This window comes from Pseudopipra pipra, chromosome 3 (genome assembly GCF_036250125.1).
Source record: "Pseudopipra pipra isolate bDixPip1 chromosome 3, bDixPip1.hap1, whole genome shotgun sequence".
Classification (NCBI taxonomy): domain Eukaryota; kingdom Metazoa; phylum Chordata; class Aves; order Passeriformes; family Pipridae; genus Pseudopipra; species Pseudopipra pipra.
This window is the reverse complement of record NC_087551.1, coordinates 30,969,952-30,992,070: the sequence shown is the minus strand read 5'-3', so window position 1 is coordinate 30,992,070 and position 22,119 is coordinate 30,969,952. Positions and strand designations below refer to the sequence as shown.

At 35.4% G+C, this 22,119-nt stretch overlaps 2 protein-coding genes across 3 annotated transcripts in view; both read right to left on the bottom strand.

The window, feature by feature from the left end:
- KCNK5 (potassium two pore domain channel subfamily K member 5) overlaps positions 1-22,119 on the bottom strand; it is a 575,865-nt gene that overhangs the window by 123,611 nt on the left and 430,135 nt on the right. The gene's annotated exons all lie outside the window — the stretch shown is intronic.
- BTBD9 (BTB domain containing 9) overlaps positions 1-22,119 on the bottom strand; it is a 119,690-nt gene that overhangs the window by 17,034 nt on the left and 80,537 nt on the right. For both annotated transcript variants that reach the window (XM_064651055.1, XM_064651056.1), the window contains exons 9-10: positions 18,941-19,130; positions 12,043-12,150 (exon numbers count right to left, since the gene is read on the bottom strand). In XM_064651055.1, coding sequence (XP_064507125.1) covers positions 12,043-12,150; positions 18,941-19,130 — 298 coding nt within the window. The remainder of the gene's footprint in view (positions 1-12,042; positions 12,151-18,940; positions 19,131-22,119) is intronic.

Sequence of the window (22,119 nt, the reverse complement as noted above, 5' to 3'; positions counted from 1 at the left end):
CTTTTAACTGTCTTCTTCTACCCAACTCCCCTAAGGAGATGCAGTAATTGGTGATTAGCATTCCAAAGCCATGCTTGCATCCTGTGAGCCTGTCATATTTAATTACATTTTAACTATATTCGTCTTCTATAATAGCCTGAACATAATTTAGATAATTATCTTTTGCTCTCTTATTCTCTGACTCTGCCTGTCTCACTTAGAGCTTCTTGCAATAAAATCACTTTCTCTGTTCAAACATATAAACAGACTCTTGGGCCAAGTGCTTTCATCTCTCCAACGGCAACAGCTGAAAACCCAATGGCTTTGTGCATCTCACAATCTCTTCACCACATTCTATTCAGAGGAAGAAAAGAATATTTGAAACCGCTCTACTTTCATGTCTGTTGTCTTTTTTCTTTATTAGGCTATTACAAGAAAAATGCAAGAAATACTCATGTCCAATAGCTTGCTATTGCTATAACTATCTATAGCTCCAAAATAGCAACTCACCTCCTAAAGAATATAATGGTTTTTCTCAGCATTTGGAATCTTTGCCTAGTTATTTCTAAGAAAAGCTGCTATCTTTCTAAAGATTTATTACATATAATAGGACCTAAATAGTGACTCTTTCCCATTATTTCCTTCTCTTCTGGAAAGAACAAATTGAGAAAGTAGTGGAAGCTTATCTTTTATTGAGGTTTTCTAATGAGCCACAGGCACTACAGAATACTACCAATACTACCCACTCTGTGGGCTATCAGAGCAGCACCGATCAGAGCTGAAAACAAGTTCAGGCCAAAAATATCAGACAAAAGAGAAAGCTGTTACATGTGACTAACATTCAAAAGCTGTAATAACCACATCATATCCATATCAAGGCTTGCTTTAGGCTAAGCATGTATGTTTTCAGTGTGCACATTTTGTCTCCTCACTTTCCACGGTGATGTACATTTTTTGTTCCTCACTTCAAAAAGAAAAGCAGTGCAGACTGGGAAACAAATATAACGTCCATTTTACTTTCTAATACTTGTCCACATAGGCCTTGTTCTACAGTAATAGTGAAACACTTAGTTTATTTGAATGCAGACTTCTTCAATTGTGACTACATTTTTTTTTAAAATGAAATTTGTAAAAGCAAATGACAGGAAAAGGAAAGAAGAGATGTATTGTCTTTCCATGTATTAGTCTGATGACTGTACTGATAAAAATAAAACAGACTGTAACCAGTATGTGATGGTACCAAATAAAAAATGGTGTGCACACATAAGCAAGCTGACTGAGACACGAGGAGCACCGCAGCATGTTCCGCATGGTATGTTACACCCCCTGTTCTATTAATGAATACCATACTAACCTCTCTTATGAAGTACCTATAAACACAGAAGTGTGCACTAAAAATGCTATAAAAGTAATTGTTATACACTTCTGTTTTGTTATAAAATACAAAAACGGTCTACAGCTACCTTATAAATTGCCTATAAGCCCCATGTTTTCCACCATAACAGTACTAAACAATAAAGTTAAGTAATGCTTCCTCTCCTGTTACAGCTGTAATTTAACATATTAATTCAGAGAGACAGACCCATAAAGCACAGAATTCAGACTGCATAGCTGGCTCAGCCACCCCTTTGCCATCCAGCCTCCCAAGCCACTGAGGAGGAAGACAAAGCATGAGAAAGAAAATATTGTGAGGAATCAAAGGTCATCAACACTTCCGTCTTTAAATCAAAGTCAAATTAAGTGCAGTTCTATCCCTGGTCTACCTCTACTAAAACTGAGTTTCCATCTATTCTGCTAATCACCACGACAGCACTTTTTCAAAAGGGGGCCTGTCAAACATGAGACTTCTAAAGATGCAAGGAAGGTGCAAGCTGGAAGTAACAGCTTTTTCTCTGCTGCTCTCAGAGACAGAGGCAAACCTGACCTAATAATACATCTTGGTTATATTTATGTGATAGTCCATTGATGAGTTACCAAATATACTTTATGCAGTATAGTGAAAAAAACCCCAAAAAACACAAAAAAGACCTCAAAAAGGACTTGAAATTCTAACACAGGTAAGAAAAACGGTTAATAGAAATATAACAAGAGTATGGAATAGATGTGAGAATAATAATAAATATTAAAAGTCATCTATCACAGATTTTGTTACATAATAGCTTTATATATTGACAGATAAAAACATATATTCACACCTTTTGGGAAACTTCCACTCAAATGTTTTTATTGTAAATATACCTCCCATAAGGAATACATAATTCTGAAAGAATCTGAACTTATTTATAGCAATTTCTATGACTAGTCACTCACACCAATCCAAACAAAACATCTGTCCTCTATAAGAACACTTTCTTAAACTGCCATAAACATTTTATTACATAGGGTTTGTTGTAGAAACCAAATGTGGGCTTGATGAAACAGACCTATTATGACAATTCTGACATAAAATAGATTGATAAAGTCCATACTGACTTTCTGACATCTTTATAAAGCTTCTAACCTGAAAGACTTCTTACAGTAACATCTGCTTTCACAGTTTCAGTGCTGACATTTTTGCTTTTTTACAAAAAATATTACACAAAGAAAATGTTAAAATACAGTCAAATTGAACTATGGTAAAACTGAATGTACTCATTATTTTTCTAACTAAATGAACTAATCAATTTTCAAATACTTTAGCATTTTTGTCCTGCATAAGCTCATATAATCTAGCTTACTTACACATATTTCCAATTTCAATAGGTTGTCTTTCTGTACTTCCAAAAATACAGATTATATCTAAAAAATCTTACACAAAATTAAATTATTAGCAATTTGTTGGCAATTTTCTTGCTGTAGCAAGAATTGTGCATGTAGTACCTACAACATACATCCTTAGGGGATGGCAGTGGCAGCGGAGGAAGGCTGTGAACTTGAGTAACTTGACCTATGAGTTCATCTTACTTCTGTGTACACCAGAGCACACACGCACAAGACAAGTCTGCATAATCCTAGGGGTTGAATTGGCTTTGTCGTGTTTACTCTCTACCAACAGTCATTGTTCCTGATGTTCACACTGGTAGCAAAGATATGAAAAGCCATCCAATGCAACAACATACCCAGTAATACAACTAATGGGATGCTTTCAACTTTGAAGACTTCTCCCACCCATAAACCTTACAACAGATTGTAAGCTATTTTTATTATATAACTCCTCATACCAAGGGAATAGTTGATTAATAACAAATATATAAACAATACTTTCAGAGATATGAGACAGAATCATGCTCCCTATTATTCAGTTTCTTTGTAGCGTGAACGCTAACGCTGTATTTATCGCACTTGTCTCTTACGTTCCCCTGGGTGTAATTTCATAGCCACTCGTAAAAACTTCACATTTACAGCAACCGCCCTTCTATTACTGTCGATAACATCTAATTGACATGTCAAATCTCCAAGGAATGCAGTAAATTGAACCACAGCCTCTAAGAAGAATAAAACAGTGAAAAAAGTAAATCAGCATGTGCCTCCTCCTAACAGCAATACAAATACTGAGGTTTGGTAATGGAAGGGAGGAAAACTGTTACCCTTTCTACTACCACACTGAATTATCTATTAACCTCAAGGTCAGAAAAGAAAGCCTTGTGACCTCAGACTGAAACTCGCCTACAAAATACCTTGGACCTGAATCCATGACTGCAGTAATTTTAGACATGAGAGTAAAGTGAACTAAGAAAGACAAAAGTAACACATATAACTTTTGCTTCTCTTACTGTGTTATAGAACAGAAAAAAATGTAACTCCCTGACAATAGTGTCTGACAAACTAAATTTTAGTATTTAGATAGAAACTCTATGCCTTAAAAATTTATATACAAAGAGCTGAGTAAAATTCACAAATACAATATGAAAAACAAAGGAAACATGACTCATGATTAAAGAACATAAAACAAAGTCAAGCAAAACTTGCTTAAGTAGCAACCAAGGTAACAGAAAAAAGGCAGAATGATTTTATGTAGCTGAAGTATATGAAATCCATTAAGAAAGAAAAATTAGTTGACAAGGACAGAAGAAAAATAATATCATGAAATTAGGTAACATGATGTTCTGTACTGGTATTGAGAAAAAAAAAATTTCTTTACTGTGGGAATTCAGTGTAATAGAAAAGCAAAGAGCAGAATGAAAGCACCATCCCTTGAAGTATATGAAAAAAACCTGACAACAAATTAATCTAAAAAAAATAAACCACATACCACATGGGGCAGAAATCCCCAAAGGATGAACCTAAAGATATAATAATTCTTCAGCTTTGTGATTCATGGTTATAATCTGTCCTTCTAAATACATTACTGTGAATAAATCAATGGCTTAATACTGCATAAATCTCAATGCAGGATATTTGTAACCCTAAAGACCATACCTGTTTTGGTCAGCATAATCAAATTTCATCAAACTTTCCAGAGTTTTGATGAAATTAGATTCTGAATATCAACAACATAGTTAGGGCAAATCTCTGACATCTGACTGGTCCCCTGACTATACAAGATGTCAACAATTGCTATATTATTCAATAACTTTTCCTGTAAGAAAGGGCTACAGACAAAATAGCAACTTACCATCTAGATCATTAGTTTATTAGATTATCTTATGCAACAACAAATTTCAAAGTAAATGAATATGACCACAAAACAACAGTTCAAGCATCAGGTATTCCTTTCTTATCTCAGGGAGAGAAATGCACCAGTGTCACAGGAGACATCTACAATTTGGGTAACTATTTTGTAGCAATATTTACTTACACAGGTGCTGAGAGTCTGCATGTGTGGGTGTGTCTGCATGCATGTGGGTATATGCATGCAGGCACAGACATTTTTAAAAGAGAGAATTTAAGACTGTGAAGACAATCTAATGTACTGCCACAGGATCATTCCATAATATAAAAGCAGTAATCTGCACTGCTGAGTCCTTAACCAGACATAGCTGAAAGTTTGTTTCTGTTACCATTGGGAAAAAACCCCTTTGCTTTACAGGATGCAAGACAGCAGCAGTATTCTTCTCCTAGTAAGAAAATTTGAATTTCTGTACCATTAAACAAAGTTAGAAATAGTTGGTGCAGACCTCTTAAGACCACAGGCTTTTGCAGAATTGCTTAACGTTATAGATCAAAATGGGACCCAAATATTTGAAGGGGGATATATAAGTATTCATAGCCTGTATGAACAATCAGTCACAGAGGAAGGATACCAGAATTTACAAATTTCTGCGAAGAGCAAGTCTCTTTTCTACTGAAACATCAATATGATAAGAAATAATTATAATAATTCTTGAAAGTAAATGAATATTTGCTTTGATTTTTATTTTAAATAGAAGACTATGCAATGATATTTTGGACATACTTAATTACCACTTTTTTAAAATATGTATTTTTCTAGATTATATTAGTAATACATACATCTATTTATATCATTAACTTAACAGCTTTTACTGGCCTCCAAAGAGACATTCAAGTCTTAGATGACATGGGGGAAAATTCCCTTATCTAAAAGAAACTGTGGGTATTATTAGGTATTGCTTATTCTCTCTGAGGCAGAATTGAGCTAACATCCAAACTGATGTTGGAGTTACTGTGTTGTTTTCTCCACTCTCCTCACAGTACCGTGGATGAAGAGGAGCAGAGAACACGCCAGCCACGTGGCAAATGAGAGTAAAGCAAAACTTTAATGCACATGGCACATGTAGAGCTGCAGTGAAACAAGTGCATAGAAAAACATTCAGGGGAGACTAAGACACTTTGCAACTCCTTGTTACACTGTCCAAGGCTTGTTCAAAAGATCCATGTATATTTGTGGCTGAAAAGCAAACACAGTGATCTGATGGTACAAGTGGAAAAAGAGAAAAGACAAATTAACAATTTGAAAACCTTCCTGTGATCCTGAATCCCCACTAAGATACACAACTTCAGGGAAGCTAGATCTTTCTTCAATCAAGCTAGAATCATCTAAAAGCTAGCAAATGAAACATTAGATATAGAGTTTACACACTTCTGAGAGGCTCCTAATGCTCTGAAATGGAAACTCTGCTTTCTCTCTGTGAAATCTTAATTCTTTGTGCTCAATAAGACAGATCTGTGAAGCTGAAGTCTCTTTCTTCTTTTGCCTTATTAGAATCTTTCAAAATGTGAGCATATAAACACAAGGAAAAATATGTTCTTCAACGCCTCTACCATGCAGGGCTTAAAAGCTCAATAATTACACAAAATGACCCTTTATATCTGTCTAACTTGCTCCAGTAGGCATTACTAGTGGCATAATGAACAGACTAATGAGAACTCTTAGTTTATTTTTGTGAAGTGAGACTTGAAATTGAGCTTAACAATGTAGCAATTTCACAGACATCTTGCTTGAACATATTTCATCTTGCATTGCATGAATGTGGCTACAGTGAGTTGGGCAACCCTGGAGCAGGCATCTGGATTTCACGGAGTTGCTGTGAAATTTGCTTCATGTGAAGTATATTTCAACTATGGATGAACCATAGTTCAAATATACTCTGTTTGACAGAAGAGGTACAAGAATGGTTTTGCTGTGGAACCGACTTAATGTAAAATAGGATGAAGTACAGTCAAAATACTCTGTTTGACATCACAGGTACAAGAGCAGTTCCTTTTATCCTGTTCCACCCCATCACTCAGGAGCTCAGGCATGAGACAGAATTAAGGACTACACAAAAATTAGGAAAAATGTTATTTTCTTATTCTAGTATGACAGGCATGCAAAACTGATGGGAAGCATCAGAAAGAGTGATGTAGGCATAGAGGCAGATGAAAGGCAAAAGAGCTGAGAAACACTACAGCCATTTTATTATGAGAGAGAAGGCCTATGGAAGTGGTTAAGGAAAAGAATGATGAATGAAAAGGGATGTGAGGGAATTCTAGGGATGGGATCATACAGTGAAGTGAAGGAACTAGAAGAGAACAGGAGGAAAAAGCTACTATGTTTGTGGCTAAGTATAAGAAGTTACAAATATAAGTAATGTGCCACATGCACTTACGGGGAAAGGTATTCACACACTTCAAATATTATTTCTATAGTAGAAGAAATAATCATATCATGATAGATATTAAACTGGTTTCACAAAAGTACACCCAGAAAAAAAAAAAATCAAAACCCAAGTTTGCCACTAGCATTCTTTAAAGCAGAAGTACTATAGAAAAAAATTCTCAGAACTGAGATGAGATTCAGAATTTGAAATAGCTATTATATAAGATAACAAACAATAGAAACATGAAATTAAGTTTGGAAGTTTTTAAACATTTATCAAAACAGCAATATATTCTGAATAACAAAAAAATTTAAACAATATATAATGCTGTATGTTATAAACCTTCTGAAAATAAGGTAATGCCCACAAGAAAATCATAAAACTCCCAAAACAGCCATATAGACAGGTGATAAAAACTGCCTTAGAATTTGGGAAACAATGAATATTATTTATGGATCAACAGTTCTATCAGAGTATTAGATCCTTTTTTCTTACTGGGGAATTGAACACGGTATGCCTGTTGCCAATGTATTAGATCCATTTCACAACAACTACACAGGAGAACTTTAAAGAATGATACTGAGTTGATGAGCATTGTGATAGCCTGCTTTGTATTTGTCTTTGCAGGGTTTATTCTATCAGAAGTGTCATTAACTCTGAAGTCTGACTCTCCTACTGGCCTTTGGTATCTTCTGTTTTTCATTTGACTTTCAAACTCTGTCAGCAAATTCTTCTAACAAGTGCAAGTCTCTGTTGTTCAACACTAACATGCTCGAGTCCACTTATAATAAATGTTTTTAAAAATAGAAGGGAACATGACTGTTTTTCATTACTGTCATACTGTGTAGGGAGAAACAGCTTATTGTGGAAAAGAAAAAAAAAAGCCTCCACAGAGCATCTGAAAATTGTCAATTACACAACCAGTATGCATTAATTGGCTCGCACTTAGGGAAGGTACACAAGCTTCCCCTGTGAAGATAACAGACATCCAGTTTCTGTCTTCAGCCTTTTAAAACTGGGAGAAGAGAAGGTTAGGAGTAGCCTGTCAGTTCCTGCCTTTGAGCACTGAATTATTAATTTACACAAAAGACTACATTAAAAATGCCATTAAAACAACCCAAAGCAGCACACTGATAGTTTAAAGGGGAAGTTCACGCTTCAGTAATCTGCCAAAACCAATATATGCTGTTTAAACATAATTTAATTTTCTTTCTCATCGTTTTGTTTGCCACTTCCTGATCATCTAAGGTGTCAGTCGAGGTCTGTGTTTGGTACTCTTATGGTTCATCCTACTGCTTGTGCCAGAGATTGAGCAAAATTACTTGGAAACCTCACAGGATACTTGCAAGACAGCAGGCTAATGACTTTCATAGAAGTCTGTAACTCCACTGCAAGACCAGGCAGACCAAAAGCCAGCAAAGGAAACACGTCTTATACATCTTTGAAGACAGGAAAGTGAATAGAAAATATTACTAGTAATCTAAATTTTCTCATTGTGAAAGCATTTTGTCTCTTTAAATGTAGGCTCCTGTGAAATTCTCCTATGTTTTAACACCATCAAGTTTCATTCCCTACACTGAAAAGCAAGTTATTTTTCTGCAGTCTACTGCAGTATATTAAACATAGAACTAGTGCCAGAAAGGGTAAACTCAGGATTTCAAGACCTTATCAACCACTTACGTTGCACCCACATCTCCAGAACTTGGTAGAGAATCAGATGTAATTTGGAGCATACTTTTTAGAAAGAATTGGTATTTTAGCCTGACATGAATACATGTGTAACAATTCTTAGTTGACTATTGCTCTGAGAGGCACTTGTCAAACAGGCAATCATAGTCCCATGGAAGGACATATCTCCTTCTTATCCAAGTGAAGACAATTTCAATACCAGTACAGGATTAGTCCTTTTTGGGATGGCATGTCAAAGTATTAATCAAAAAAAATCAGGATGTGGCTGAGTCAAAAAATAGTTGCAAAATTGGACCACATCAGCAAAAGATATGTTCTGTTTCATCCAGGTGAGAGACAGGTGCAGCATTCAGAAACATACAATGAAGAAAGAGATGAGTGTACTCTGGTTTCTACCCCTTTATGCTCTAGTCTGGTTAAGGAAGATTACTGAATGCAGGTTATCTTTAACTGTTTGCCTAAACCTGATGGTTTAGGCGCAGCACTTGAGTTTGATCCTTGCTTTTCCTTGGGAAATCTGTGAATCACTAGACTATAAGACATTCAGAGGAAGACTTCTCTCGAGCTGTGCTGTTTGCATAAAATACTGGCGTAATAGTGCTAAGAGGAAGGACAGACAGAAAAAAACATGAAATCCCTTGCATCCAGCAGGACTATCTTTACCCTTATACTATGACAGTAAACCAGAAAAACTGTACCACCTCCACTTTACTAGCATCTGTTAATTTTGGTTAAAATCCAACTCTCTCCTCTGTTTGTTTTTGCTGTTAAAATTATATAAAGTGAAAATAACTTTTTTGTTTTCATGGAAAAAACCCCTCATGTTTTCAATCAGAGATTTTTTTTAAATTACAGAAACTAACCCAAAAAGTCACTTCACATTTCTAGCAGTGACTGGTTCCATTTTTTTCTCTTCATCTTAATAGAGAGATCCTTAAGATGTCTCTACTACCATATTGAAAGCTTACCTTACAATTTTAAGTGAGGACCTTCATTCAGTGCATGAGTCATTGAATGATACTATTTCTTTCATTCTACATTCAACTGTTTTAAAGCACTAAGAGTATGGCTTTCTAGGTCATAGTACTGTGTTTCAGTATTTTTCAGTAAAAAAAAAGGATGGTCCAGCTCTGACTGATCTTATAGATATTATAGTAAATATTTATTTTTCTATATGATATACATAGAGTTATCGACCTGCCATTACAATAAAAGTAATTTTTGAGATGAAGTAATTTCAGCATTTCTGCAAATAATTCCTGAAAATAAAATTATATTAAGTTTTCTGTGACTGCAAAAAAAGAAAAAAGTCCATTTCTCTGATCATAAAGGGCAAGAGATATAAATTGAACATGAAAAAGCACTGTCAAATGCAAAGAAATCACCTGAAAATTGATGGGCAGTGAACTCTGCAAGCTTTATGACCAGCCTTTGTATTTGTTTAGAGGAGATAGTTACAGACAGTGCTAGGACACTCTGTGTCTGCAGATTTCAAGATTAAAGACTGGCTTTATGCCAGCTGAACACATATCTGTCAGAGCAAGAAGTCAGGCAAAATGCAGTTCTCTAATTCACATGAAAATGGTTCCTGCAGCCATAGCTTTGAGAACTTCCAGAGCACCTGTGTTTTGAATCAAGATTTTGAAGTATATCCCAATAAGGCAGCTATCTTTACTTCAGGTATGCATCTCTATTTGCCCAAGGTTAAGGCTTTAAAAAAAAAAAACAAACAAAAAAGCGTGGTTTGAACACTGTGCGAAGATATTTGAACTGGGCAGTCAATCAGCAATGTCACCTGTGCTGCGCATACTTAAGCAAGTGCTTCTTTTGATTGTTATAGGCTTTTAGTATCAAAATGTTCAAGGAAAAAATGCACAAAGATTCTTGACTGTCTCTCTCTCCTTTGTGGTTTCAGCCTTTTAGTGCTCCCACTGCTGGAGGCAGACAAAAAGATGAATTTTATCTATTACGCTGAGATGTCTTTGAGAATGATTAAATCTTTAGTCTTCCTCCAGACCTGCAGGCAGAACACAGGTTTTGTGCTCATCAATACCCTGCCCTTTACAGACAGTGAAAGGACGTGTCAAGTTCTCCTTCACCAACGTGTCTAGAGCACATTGTAAAGCATTTGAGTAGCACTGTTTGTTAAGAGATGGAATATAAACTTTAGAAAAATGTGTGTCAGCAGCATTGCTACAAAGGACTGAATAATTCCCTTACTTGATGTGACAAACTGAGATACATCTCTGAATTTGTAAAATCAATTTTGTTTTGGTTGGCACAAATACAAGATGGGTGGGGGTGGATGACTTCAATTTTGTCCCAAGAAAGAATATAGAAAACTTACTCGGGGAAAAGGAGATAAATAAGGCTTTTATAATTCTGAGCTTCCCTGGGGCTTAGTCAGCAAATCATGTCCTATCAACATTCACTGAATTCTGAACATACCTGTCTTCTGGATATGTAATATATAAATTTGCAGACTGTCTTTTCAGTCCCATGACCAGTATCTAGGTCATTCTTTGCTAGGAATTAGAACTATATTCACATGGTTTAAGAAGGCTACCCATACTAAATTATTCATCCATATTAGAAGAATAGGTTTCATCAGCAGAAATTGCCGAAAAGCCAATGGAGAGTATACATGTGGAGAATATTCATGCCTGATTTCTCCTGATTTAATTATTCAAACGAAAATGAAACAGTTTTTCTCCTTTCTTTATCACTGTTTAAGAAGCATGTTTGTTCCATGGAAGGGTCCTTTTCGAAAACAGAGTGGTCAATGCATTAGTCAGGTGCTCTGCTTTTGAACAGAGAGAAGGTCAAGCTTCGGTAACTGTTTGGTCTGTTATACTTTGGTCCCTGCCCTCACTCTCCCCACTCCCTTCAAATACCACACAATGCATTTATGTGCTTTGAGGGGAGAAAGACATTTTATTAACAAAATTGTTTACCAACTATACTCTCTTCCCTCTCTTTCCACATTTCTCAGGGTAGGGTGATTTGACACCAGGGGTCACCATAAACATGTGAACTCCAGAAAAACATGGTTTAACTTCCAGTGATCACAAAATCAAGGGTATGGTAGGCAGACTGTTTCTAAGAATGAATTATCCAACTGATTATCTGAAGATCCAGTACTGATGTGGTTCTTAAGAAATTGATTCTGGTCTGAAAGTCTAGATGTTCAGTTACACTAGAAGCTGTTACCCTCTAAAGTTGTATTAATCTACAGGTTATGTAATGATCATTCTCTTCACAGGAACCTATATAGGTACTGAACAAAAAACCCACCAGAAAAACAAGTTTACAGTTCTTACTTTGTGCAAATAAGTGGAAAAAAACCTGAACTTACTTGCAGGAAATTTTTGTGCGATCCACCACCATAGTCCACTGCTGCTGATTCGTAGAAACCTCAATGTAGTAGCTGTAACTCCGATCATCACAGTCCCAAAGTAGCAACCTAAGTATGAACAAGTTGTTGAATGATAAGTAAAACAAACATCAAACCAAGATTCTTAAGTTTGCCAGTCCTTTATTTTCTCCACTTAATCCTTTATAAATGTAACTGTTTCTTTTGCAATGTACCTCTAGCACTCAGCAAACTTTACTGTTTCTGCCATCTCAAACTACTGTGTCTCTATTCTTATTATCCCAAGGCCAGTAATAGGCTTACAGGCTTATAATAACCATCTTAAGAACATCAATCTATTACATTCATCCAATTACTTTCAATTTAATTGGCATGTGGCACTGCCTGCTTTAAACACGAAATGAAGATCTGTCTCAACAGGTCAGTTTAGGAGGGGACAGAAAAAAAGAATTGGGTGATTTAAAAGGATTAAGCTGTCTTCTTAACTGTATTCTCTTGGTTTTGGTAAATATATCATAAATATATTTAGAAAAACCCACAAAACCCCCACAGAAATAATAAATATATTAAAAAAAAAATGAGTAGGGAAAGGGGAATTTCCAGTCCTGGTTCATCAGAACATGATAAAAAAAAGGCAATTAATTGTTAAACAGATTGCTAAAAAGGCAGAACAAAAAGGAAGACCATAAAGGTCTCAAGGACTCATTCTGTACTTATTCTAACAAACATGCAGCTCTTCAGGAAGGGCACTAAATAACATATTGAATAGCCTTCAATTTCCATACTTGTCTTACATGGAGGAAGACAAAGCATCAGGGATGTTATTTATCTTAGGTACCGAAACACACATTTGGCAAATGTATCTTCTTTACTTTTCTTTATATGGGGATTATTGCCCTGTTGTAAGAGATATTTGGCCCAAAACTGGACACAGTACTTGAGGTGCAGCCTCATCAGCGATGAGTAGAGAGGCAAACAATTTAGTTCAGCACTTTTTTTTTTTGCTTTTGAAATCCCAGCATTCAAAATGGAATTAGGTCTAGTAGACAAGCAGATTCAAAATAAATTCCCTCGATGCTGAATCTAGCTCATTAATATTATCAAAAATAATATGCTGTCAAAAATAGCTTTAAGAAGCTAAAATAAACCATTTTTAACACAACCATTTTAGAACATGTTAAAACTGTCTATTTGCAAATTAAAAGATTCAGACCTGACTTAGTAAAAAATAAAAATAGTTGCCTGTGGCACCATGAAAGACTTCAAAAAAATCCCACACCCCAAAACAAAACCCCCCAACTTCAACCCCTCTCCTTCATCAAATCATCCTCATTCTGCTTTTCCATAGCTCGAAGGTCTCCAAATACTGAAGACACTGAATAAAGCGTATTTTCTTAAAAAAAAAGTTTACTGATTACAATCCTTTATTTGGTTAACTACTACTAATCAACAGATTCTGAATTGATTTAACATTTATATTTAAACCAAGTCTTCTAAACGATAAAAAGAGGGAAAAGTAAAAACATTCATAAATTTGTTTTCTTTCAAAAAGGCTATTAAAACGTAGCTAATTATGCTTTTCAATAGAATCCTTTTATCATGGGGACTCGGTGTCGTTTCCTTGATCCTTGTTTTTCAAAGCTATGATCAAGAGCTTGAATATCAGAAGCACAGTGGTGACTGTAATTTCAACTAACAATACTCTAATTAAAACACAACTGGCTTGGCTTCAGAGCAAAAGGCTAACAGGACATGTGTGTTACTTTCAAACACATGTATAATTGCTCTCTCCCGAAACAACCTAGCCCAAGTTAAATAGGTTTAGAAAAGCGTATGGCTTAGAATTATTACAAAGCAAACAATGAGTAATTAAAGTTGGAGGAATCTTTCCCAAAGTGACTTAGCATGAATACTAAATGTAATTTTTTCTTTCTTTGGTGCTTGTGAAAGAAAATGAAAAGTTATTTCTTCTCCAGTAGCTTTTTTAGGAAAGACTGGGGAGGGAGACTGACAAAAGAACCTATTTGGAATTTACTCTGCTTGAAAGCCTTTCTGTATAAGCAGTGAAAACCTTTCAGGTGACAACGTGAATATTCACCAGTGCACACTAAACACAAAGGCCACTTTTTACACCAGGTATAATAGTATTTGCAATACATTCCAGGCAAATTACCAAGCTACTTTTGTAGAAAAGCTATGTTTTTCTAAGATGGATATTAATTGACAGGAAGAAGAATACTCTAGTAAAAAAGTCTATACCCATTGGAAATGCATCTGTTTATAGAAAAATTGCTCATGTTCTTAGGACTTTCCATATTAGAATAAAAAGCTAAATTAGCTCATTAGTAAATCCTGCCCTCAGGATTAAGAAGGAAAAGTCAAATGAAGATTTATCCAGCTTACACCCTGCAACATTGTGAGATTTAAACATATTTCTTCTTTGGGAATCTAGAGTCTAGGCCTGTAATTTAATATGACATCTTTATTTACATCACATGTAAAACTTCGTATTACAGGTGTGGGACACAGATTATATTGGCTACCTGTTACATAAAAAGATGCTGTAGCCCTTTTTAAAACAGTATATCCTTAAATGTCATGTGTTGCTCTATGATTGAATGTTCTGTGTTTCTACAAGCATTTTGTACTGTCTCTGCTTGCTTTTTATTCCTAAATTTCTGTAAAAAAAGATTGTCACTTCTTAGTTCAGACTGCTGTATAACTAACTACAGGTACTCAAGGTGTTAGCATAATACCAAACACTACTAGTTGTGCATCTGACAGGATGACACCTCTTTCCTGAATACTATTAAGTCACTATTAAATGTATGACATAAATATTTGATCATACTTTGTTCATAAACCACTTGCACACCTTAGAAACCCAAAAGACAGAAATTAAAACATGAGGTAGTGACACTTCTTGAAAGATGAAGAAAAAGAAAGAAAACCCAAAACCACATGGGAGGAGTTTTCTTATACAATATTTGTGGCATTTTTGCCTCTGGATGTCTATAAACCTCTTCAGTTTTGTGCAGATATTTATGTTTCAGTAGTTATCCTGCAAGAAACCAGTCCTTCAGGATCTTACAGAGGAGATAAAATTCCTGCACATTTGCTAAGTGTTCCTATGATCATTCATTCTGAGCTATGATTTCACTCTCAAGTCAGACAAGCACAGAAAAGGAGCAGCAAAGAAAGAAAAGCTTCCTAAGCAGAAGTGGTATGGAAAATTAGAAAGCATAAGAGATGTACATTATGATGGTACAAGCAAAAATTAATTTATATTGTTTGTTAATTTAAGAATTACTCTGAATATGAAAAGCTATCATATTAGCAATAAAGTCTTCAAGTAGATTAAATTTGGATAAGTGGTTAATGTACTTTTCCAAACATGCAAAATATTTCCATTTATTCTAACAAAAAAAAAATCACTGTTACAGAATAATTCTGTCTCCCTCCACACTATAACAAATCCCATTTTATGTTTTGTTTTCTTTCTTTTTTTTAAATTCATAGGAAAAATCAAGCAAAGACCATAGTGTAATAGTATTATATTCCTCTTCCAGATAAATGCAGGGAGAGTTAGAGAGTTATTGTGATGTGGCAGCCATTTCAGTATTAAAGTTTTAGCCATTAGTTAAACTATGTTTAGTATGTTGCACACAGCAATCACTGTCTTTCTCTTCCTAATTAAATACTTTTACTGCCATTGATAAGAAAGGGTCTTTTCACAGAAGAAAAGAACAAGGTTATTTTGTGCCCAGACAGGCAACTATGTGGAAAAACTACCTAACCTAGCATTTTCTCTGTTAACTGTTCCAAATATCTTGTAATCTGTTCTGAGTATTAATAAAAGAATAAACCTCTTTAATTATTTTTAAAAAAATTTATAATCTAAAAGACAATATTTAGTTACAATTATTTTTTAAAAAAATCACAGAATCATAGAACAGTTTGGGTTGAAAGGGACTTTTAAAGGTCATCTAGTCCAACCTTCATGTTTTCCAAGTCTTCCCTATTACATAACACTACTGAGCACTGACTGTCATTACATCTTTTCAGAATTTCTGAGTAAACTTTGATATGTAAGTCAAGAGCTCCAAATTTATATACAAATACCTGAAAAAGAATTCAATATTAACAAACTTTCAACACAGTCTCCCATAGCATTCCTGAGTCAAATTGAACAAAAGATACCATAAGTTGCCTATGTGCCTTCTCAGCAATGAAGCATGTGGAGCTGTAGCAACAGGAACTGAGGCAGCTAAACAATGGAAAGAGACGATTCTCCTCTACTTGACACTTATTAGATCATACCTGGCATACTGAGTACCATTTTGGATCCAAATACAAGTGACAGATCTGAACAATTACAGCAGAGGACCATCAGAATGGCCATGAGGTTGGAGCACCACACTGTGAGGCTGTGGAAATTGGCTTCTTTAGCCTAAGAAGGCCTAGGGTTGGGAAGGAACTTAACAGCACTTGCCAATACCTAAGAGCAGGTTACCATGGGCTACCCAGAGAAGTTGTGGAATTTCCTTCCTTGGAGGTTTTCAAGACCTGAGTGCATAAAGCCCTGAGCAGTATGTTCTTTTTTCATAGATTACACTCCTTTGCAAAACAAGCTGGGTTAGATGTCTTCTTCCTCAAGTGCCTTCCAACGTGAAGGGTGCTAAGATTCTAGGACAACGAATGACTTTGTCAGAAAGCATGCATACAAATATATACTCTTGAAACATTAAACTCTCTGTGCATTTCTAAGGCATATTTGAGTACCAAGAGTTCTTCTGTTTTTTTCATACTCAGAATTTAGTTGTCATGGTAACACATTCTGTCTTGGAGCCTCTCACCAGTGGTATTCTGATTTCTACAGACCAAAAGCAGATAGCACTCTGTTTTCAAAGGCTCATGTATTTACCCTCTTTGAAACAAATATATTCAATGGCACATTTGTGTTTCTGAACTAAAAAGATATGTACTTTAATTCCTAATTATTAATTTAGAATCTAAACCCACAGGCAGATTTCTGTCTCTAGGCAATGCAGGTAGCCTCCTCTGTCAAAAGATATCCCAGATGATAACATCGTTGTTTTCTTAAAGTAAGCTATTCATCTGGTTTGTACTATACATGCAGGAAAACTGACAGAGAAAGATGAGATTCTCATCTTGTAGCTGTACAATGCAATACCACATAAATCACTAAATGCCTATTAGTTTTAAATTGTGTAATGTTTGGGTTATTTTTTTTAATTTGCTCTACACCCTTGCTGATTATATAATTATCATTTCTTGGCAACCAAAAGTCTAGTTCATCCAACTCACTATTTAATAATAAGACTTATTAAAAATCTTCTCTTAAGAATAAACACTAGCATAGTATTGAATATAGGAAAGTCAGACTTTCTTCACTGACTGGAAAATATGATACAATTCACCAACTGAAATGTAGCAGAAAACAGTAAGATAGGAAGACAGATTATGAACTGAGAAACTAGGAATACTGGTTATTGTCTTAATCCTTCATGTGGTCAAAGCCTTTGCTGCTTTAAGTTTACAGTGGCAGGAAAATGATATAAGTACGTTTCATTTATCTATTTTAAGAAATGCTAGTAGTGCATTTTCCTGGTTTTCTAATTGAGATGCAATACTTAATTGAACGTTAAAAACATCAAACTGAAAGGCATAAAACACTGAGTGTGGAAAGTTTCCAAATACACTTATTCAACTTGTTTCAGCAAGAACAAAGCCAAACTTGGATTATGCATAACATCTATAGCTAGCACGTAGATAAAACGCTACTTTTGTTAGGTTACGGATATGCCCGGATGTTTGATTTTAAACTTTATCTTAAAAGTTTTACATCCATCATAACAATGCCAAAGGCCAAACCCAAACCACACAAAACAGAAATTATGAAGTTACAAAAGAGCTTTCAAGTCTCACTTGGCTCATCAGTCAGTTTGAAGAGGCAGCTCTAACAGGCGGACCCCACTGAGCTCCTAGAAATACGTACCTATGTGAGTGATCTCTGTTGCAAGCCATACTCACCTGGGGTTTCAGCCTCTGCTCACTGGTACTCCAAACTTCAGAAATCTTTCCCTTTTTTTCATTGCCACAGAGCATACAAATTACATCCCTGACTACATATTCTAAACTTACAAAGAACATGATGCCATAAAGACAAGGTTTTACATGCTGATTTTATGAAACAAGAACCACAAACACTCATAGTCAGAATCTGAAGTTTGCAAGGTTATTTTTGTCTTCACCTCTGAAAAATCCCACTCTCCAATCTATTTCCTAAGTCTCTATGTTAGCCAAAAGTTTGATCTTCATATGCATACAGACATTCACTGTAGAAAGAGCCCAGTGAACTTCAATCCGAATCTAAACGCATTCATTAATCCAGCACTGTAAAGGAATAGTCAGATTACTGTACCTTTATTATACTGTTCATGTTCAAGTAAGAACTAGCACTAATTGTATAGTGAAAAGGAAATCTGGCTGACTGGAGGTGATGATTTTGTTCAATAAAATTGTTTTCACAATGAAGTGGATAAGAGGAATTGCACCTACTTAACCAAAAGTGAGACAGAAATTAAATTCTATTTTAAAATAAGTATATAACTTTAATCTTACAATTTGACTGTTACTATTATTATGCCTCTGTAATGCAACATTTTCAGGAATTGCACTGCTGTATCTCAACAAATAATTCACACGTTTAATTTTTTAACACCCCTATTATACTGAAGTAAGAAGCCAAATCACAACGACTAAACCAGTCCCCTAACTGATGTTGTTTCCAAATGTCATATATTCTATTAAAAGTTTCACTGAGGCCTTTAATTTAGAGAAAAATAAACCTTCTTACCGTATTGATCCAATCATGTAGGGCTGTGCTAGCTGTACTACAATAGCACCGCTCCCAAGCTGATGGCACGTGTATCCTGAATCCCAGTCATAGTTTTTTGTGTCTCCATTCAATAAGGCATTACGACTGCGACTCACACCCTCAATCACACTGGCACAGTCTGCAATTGTTGCAACATTTTCAGTGGGAACTGTGAATTAAAAACATAAAGATGACAGAACTACAGTCAGAAAACAGTTCAGATACCAGTGGACTTTATTGCTGGGAAAGGATTGGCTAAAAAAGAGAAAATTCAAAGTATTGTCAACAGAAGGAAATTTAACTCACATAACATGAACTATGAACAAGTGGTACAGATAACTTTTACAGCATTGATCCCAGAATAGCTTGGTAAACTAACAGATGGATTTCAGTCTTGGTGATATGAAAGTACTCTTTTAATACAACTGGGAAAAAAACATCTTGTCCAGTAAAAGTTTAGAAATTTTAAAACAATTTCTTCCTGTTTTCATGACGACACTTCCCTCTCTACTGCCAAAAGAACAAATGAATAGAGACAAAGAAAAAATTGGGAGATAATTTAAAGCACTGATCTGGGCTGTAGGAAGTCAGGACACAAATTCTTCAAAACTAGGGCTTGAAGTCTCACACCTCAGGAGACTATTCTCAATATGTACCTGTTGGTACCTCTGACAGTCTCTCTGACTGTGATGAGAAATTGCACCCCAAGCTTAAAAAATGATTTTTTTTTAATATTTATAAAATCCTTCAATATCTCTACTGGACTACAAAAGAAAAGGAGAGATCAATAGGTCTGTAAGACAATGGAACAGCAAATGCAGAAGTATTTCTCATTCAACCAAGAGATAGGAAAAATGTATGACTGAATGCCACAAAAAACCCTATAATATCCCAACAGAATATAAAATAAACTACTTCGAACCCTTCCTCTTGAAAAAGGGAGGGCCAGAACACAGGATAATGATTTCCCTACAGGAGAGAGTGATGGAATTATACTCTCCTCATTAATGTCATCAAAGATCCTTGCTGGATAATTCTTTCTTCTATCCTATAAGCAGCCATAAAAAATGCCAGTACGCAGTACTGTTATACCAAAGAAAGCTGAAGGCACTACTGCAAATATCAAATTTGCCCTCTTTCATTCACCTGATATACCGTTACTGGAATATTATTACAGGGAAAACAAGCAAGTTAGGAAACTCAAAGAATTTTCAAATTAGTAAAAGCATTCCTGGGAAAATGGAAGGAGCGAGTTTGATTAAAAAAAAAAAGGCAGATTACAATTCTAATTGCACAGGCCAGTGCTAAACTGCTACCTTATGCTGCAACATCTATAATGAACTCTTTCACCTCTACAGCCCCTCTTGCAATCAGTGTACATATCCAACACTGTGGTCTATGCATCGGCATCATCTAACTTCGGTTCTTCCTTCTCCCTAGCACATCCAGAACTGAACACTCTAGACTGGAAACTGCTGTTAGAAATCAAATTATATAAAAGGTGATAGAACCTTTTACTAGGCATTTTTAGAAGTAGAGGAACAGAAGGTACTGGGTAATAAAAAAAAGTGTAGTGTTCAGAATTGTTATTCTTTAGCAAAGGATGTAACTTCAGTGTTGGTTTCTAGAAAACTTTCCAAGGAGAGGAATGCTCTTCTTATACTCACTTAGTCCTGCTTAATCTGATTTACATCCCATGCTAAGTAGTTTACTCCCTCCTTTCAAATCAAACAGAATTCATCATATAGTTAGAACTTGACATAATTTCAGCAATTTCAAAGATCAAGACAACAGCAGCTCCTCTGGGAACACACTGTAAGAAGGAGGTATTCTTCCAGCACTGTTTTACAAGTGCTTCAACACTTGTTTTTCAAATTACATATTATTTCCCTTTGTTAACATTTGATCAAGTATGGTACTTTCTAATTGTAATTCAGAGAGAATCCTAAGCTTTTTGAATGTCACCTTCCAGCAAGATGACAGATAACATAAAACCCCCAAAACTATTGGGTTTGTGCCCCAAGCTATATGCCCCAATCATGTCCAGCACTTTCCTAAAAAGCTCAGTTTCTAGCTAACCTCCTTAGCTTCTAAAACTCCATTTCCTCTCTCAATCAAAAAATTAAAACTAACAAGGCTGAAAAATATGCCCTCTGAACATGTGAAAATCAAGATTGCCTGTTGAGCCTTTGTTTTTTGGAAGGAAAAAGTTAGAAGCACTGCTTGTTCATCTAAATGACAAGAACTCTTTCAGCACAGGCTGTATTAAAAAAGAATCTGAGATTTTGTGTATCATCCTCTGATAAAGGACAAACAACCTGTACCATTTTAAGCCTGCTGTACACGGATAACTTTATCACGCACTTTTAATAGCTGTCTGTAAAATATGTATTAAAATACTACAACATCTGAAAATGACTGAAACATAGCTATGTGAAACTTCAGAGCTATTGTATGAGTCTCCAGCACGCAAAAAAGAGATAATTTTCCACAAAGAGTTGGGATTCCATGTTTTAAGTGGGCTACTGGTATCAGGAGCATAATCTTAGGACAACAACCAATGAACCAAAACACCATAAAACACACCCTGGGAGAAAAAAGTGCAAGCTTGTTGCCAAGTAATAATCTGAGGCAGTGGAAAAGCAACCATTTCTAAAAAATCTACTGTGCTATCAAATGTACTACCATCTCTGTTTGCTCATAAAAAAATTACTAAACCCAGCACATTATTATTCCAGAAATCTCTTGATTCCCCTATCATATTCCCTACTGAAGAGAGGCATTCAACAATTCCCAGATTCTTGTAGGGGAGCAGGTGGTAGACATTAGAAGTACTTCACTGGGAACAATCTGAATAAAACAAAGACTAACAATGCAAACTAAAAGTACGAGCATCGAAATAAAGTTTGCCTTGACTTCCTTTTCTTACCCTCCTCTCCAGGAGTAAGGGAACTTCTTTGAGTATCCATTTTATATAGGCTTTAAAGCATCTTCTACATATGGCTGCTTTTTGTAGAAAGAGGAAGCTATTAAAATCTTGATTAAAAAAAAATGAATAAAAGATGAAGTGTCAAAATCAATGTTCATGTTGAAGCTCCATGGCATATTCCAGACACACTCCAAGCAATGTAAGGTATTAACTGAATGCAGTGCAGCTC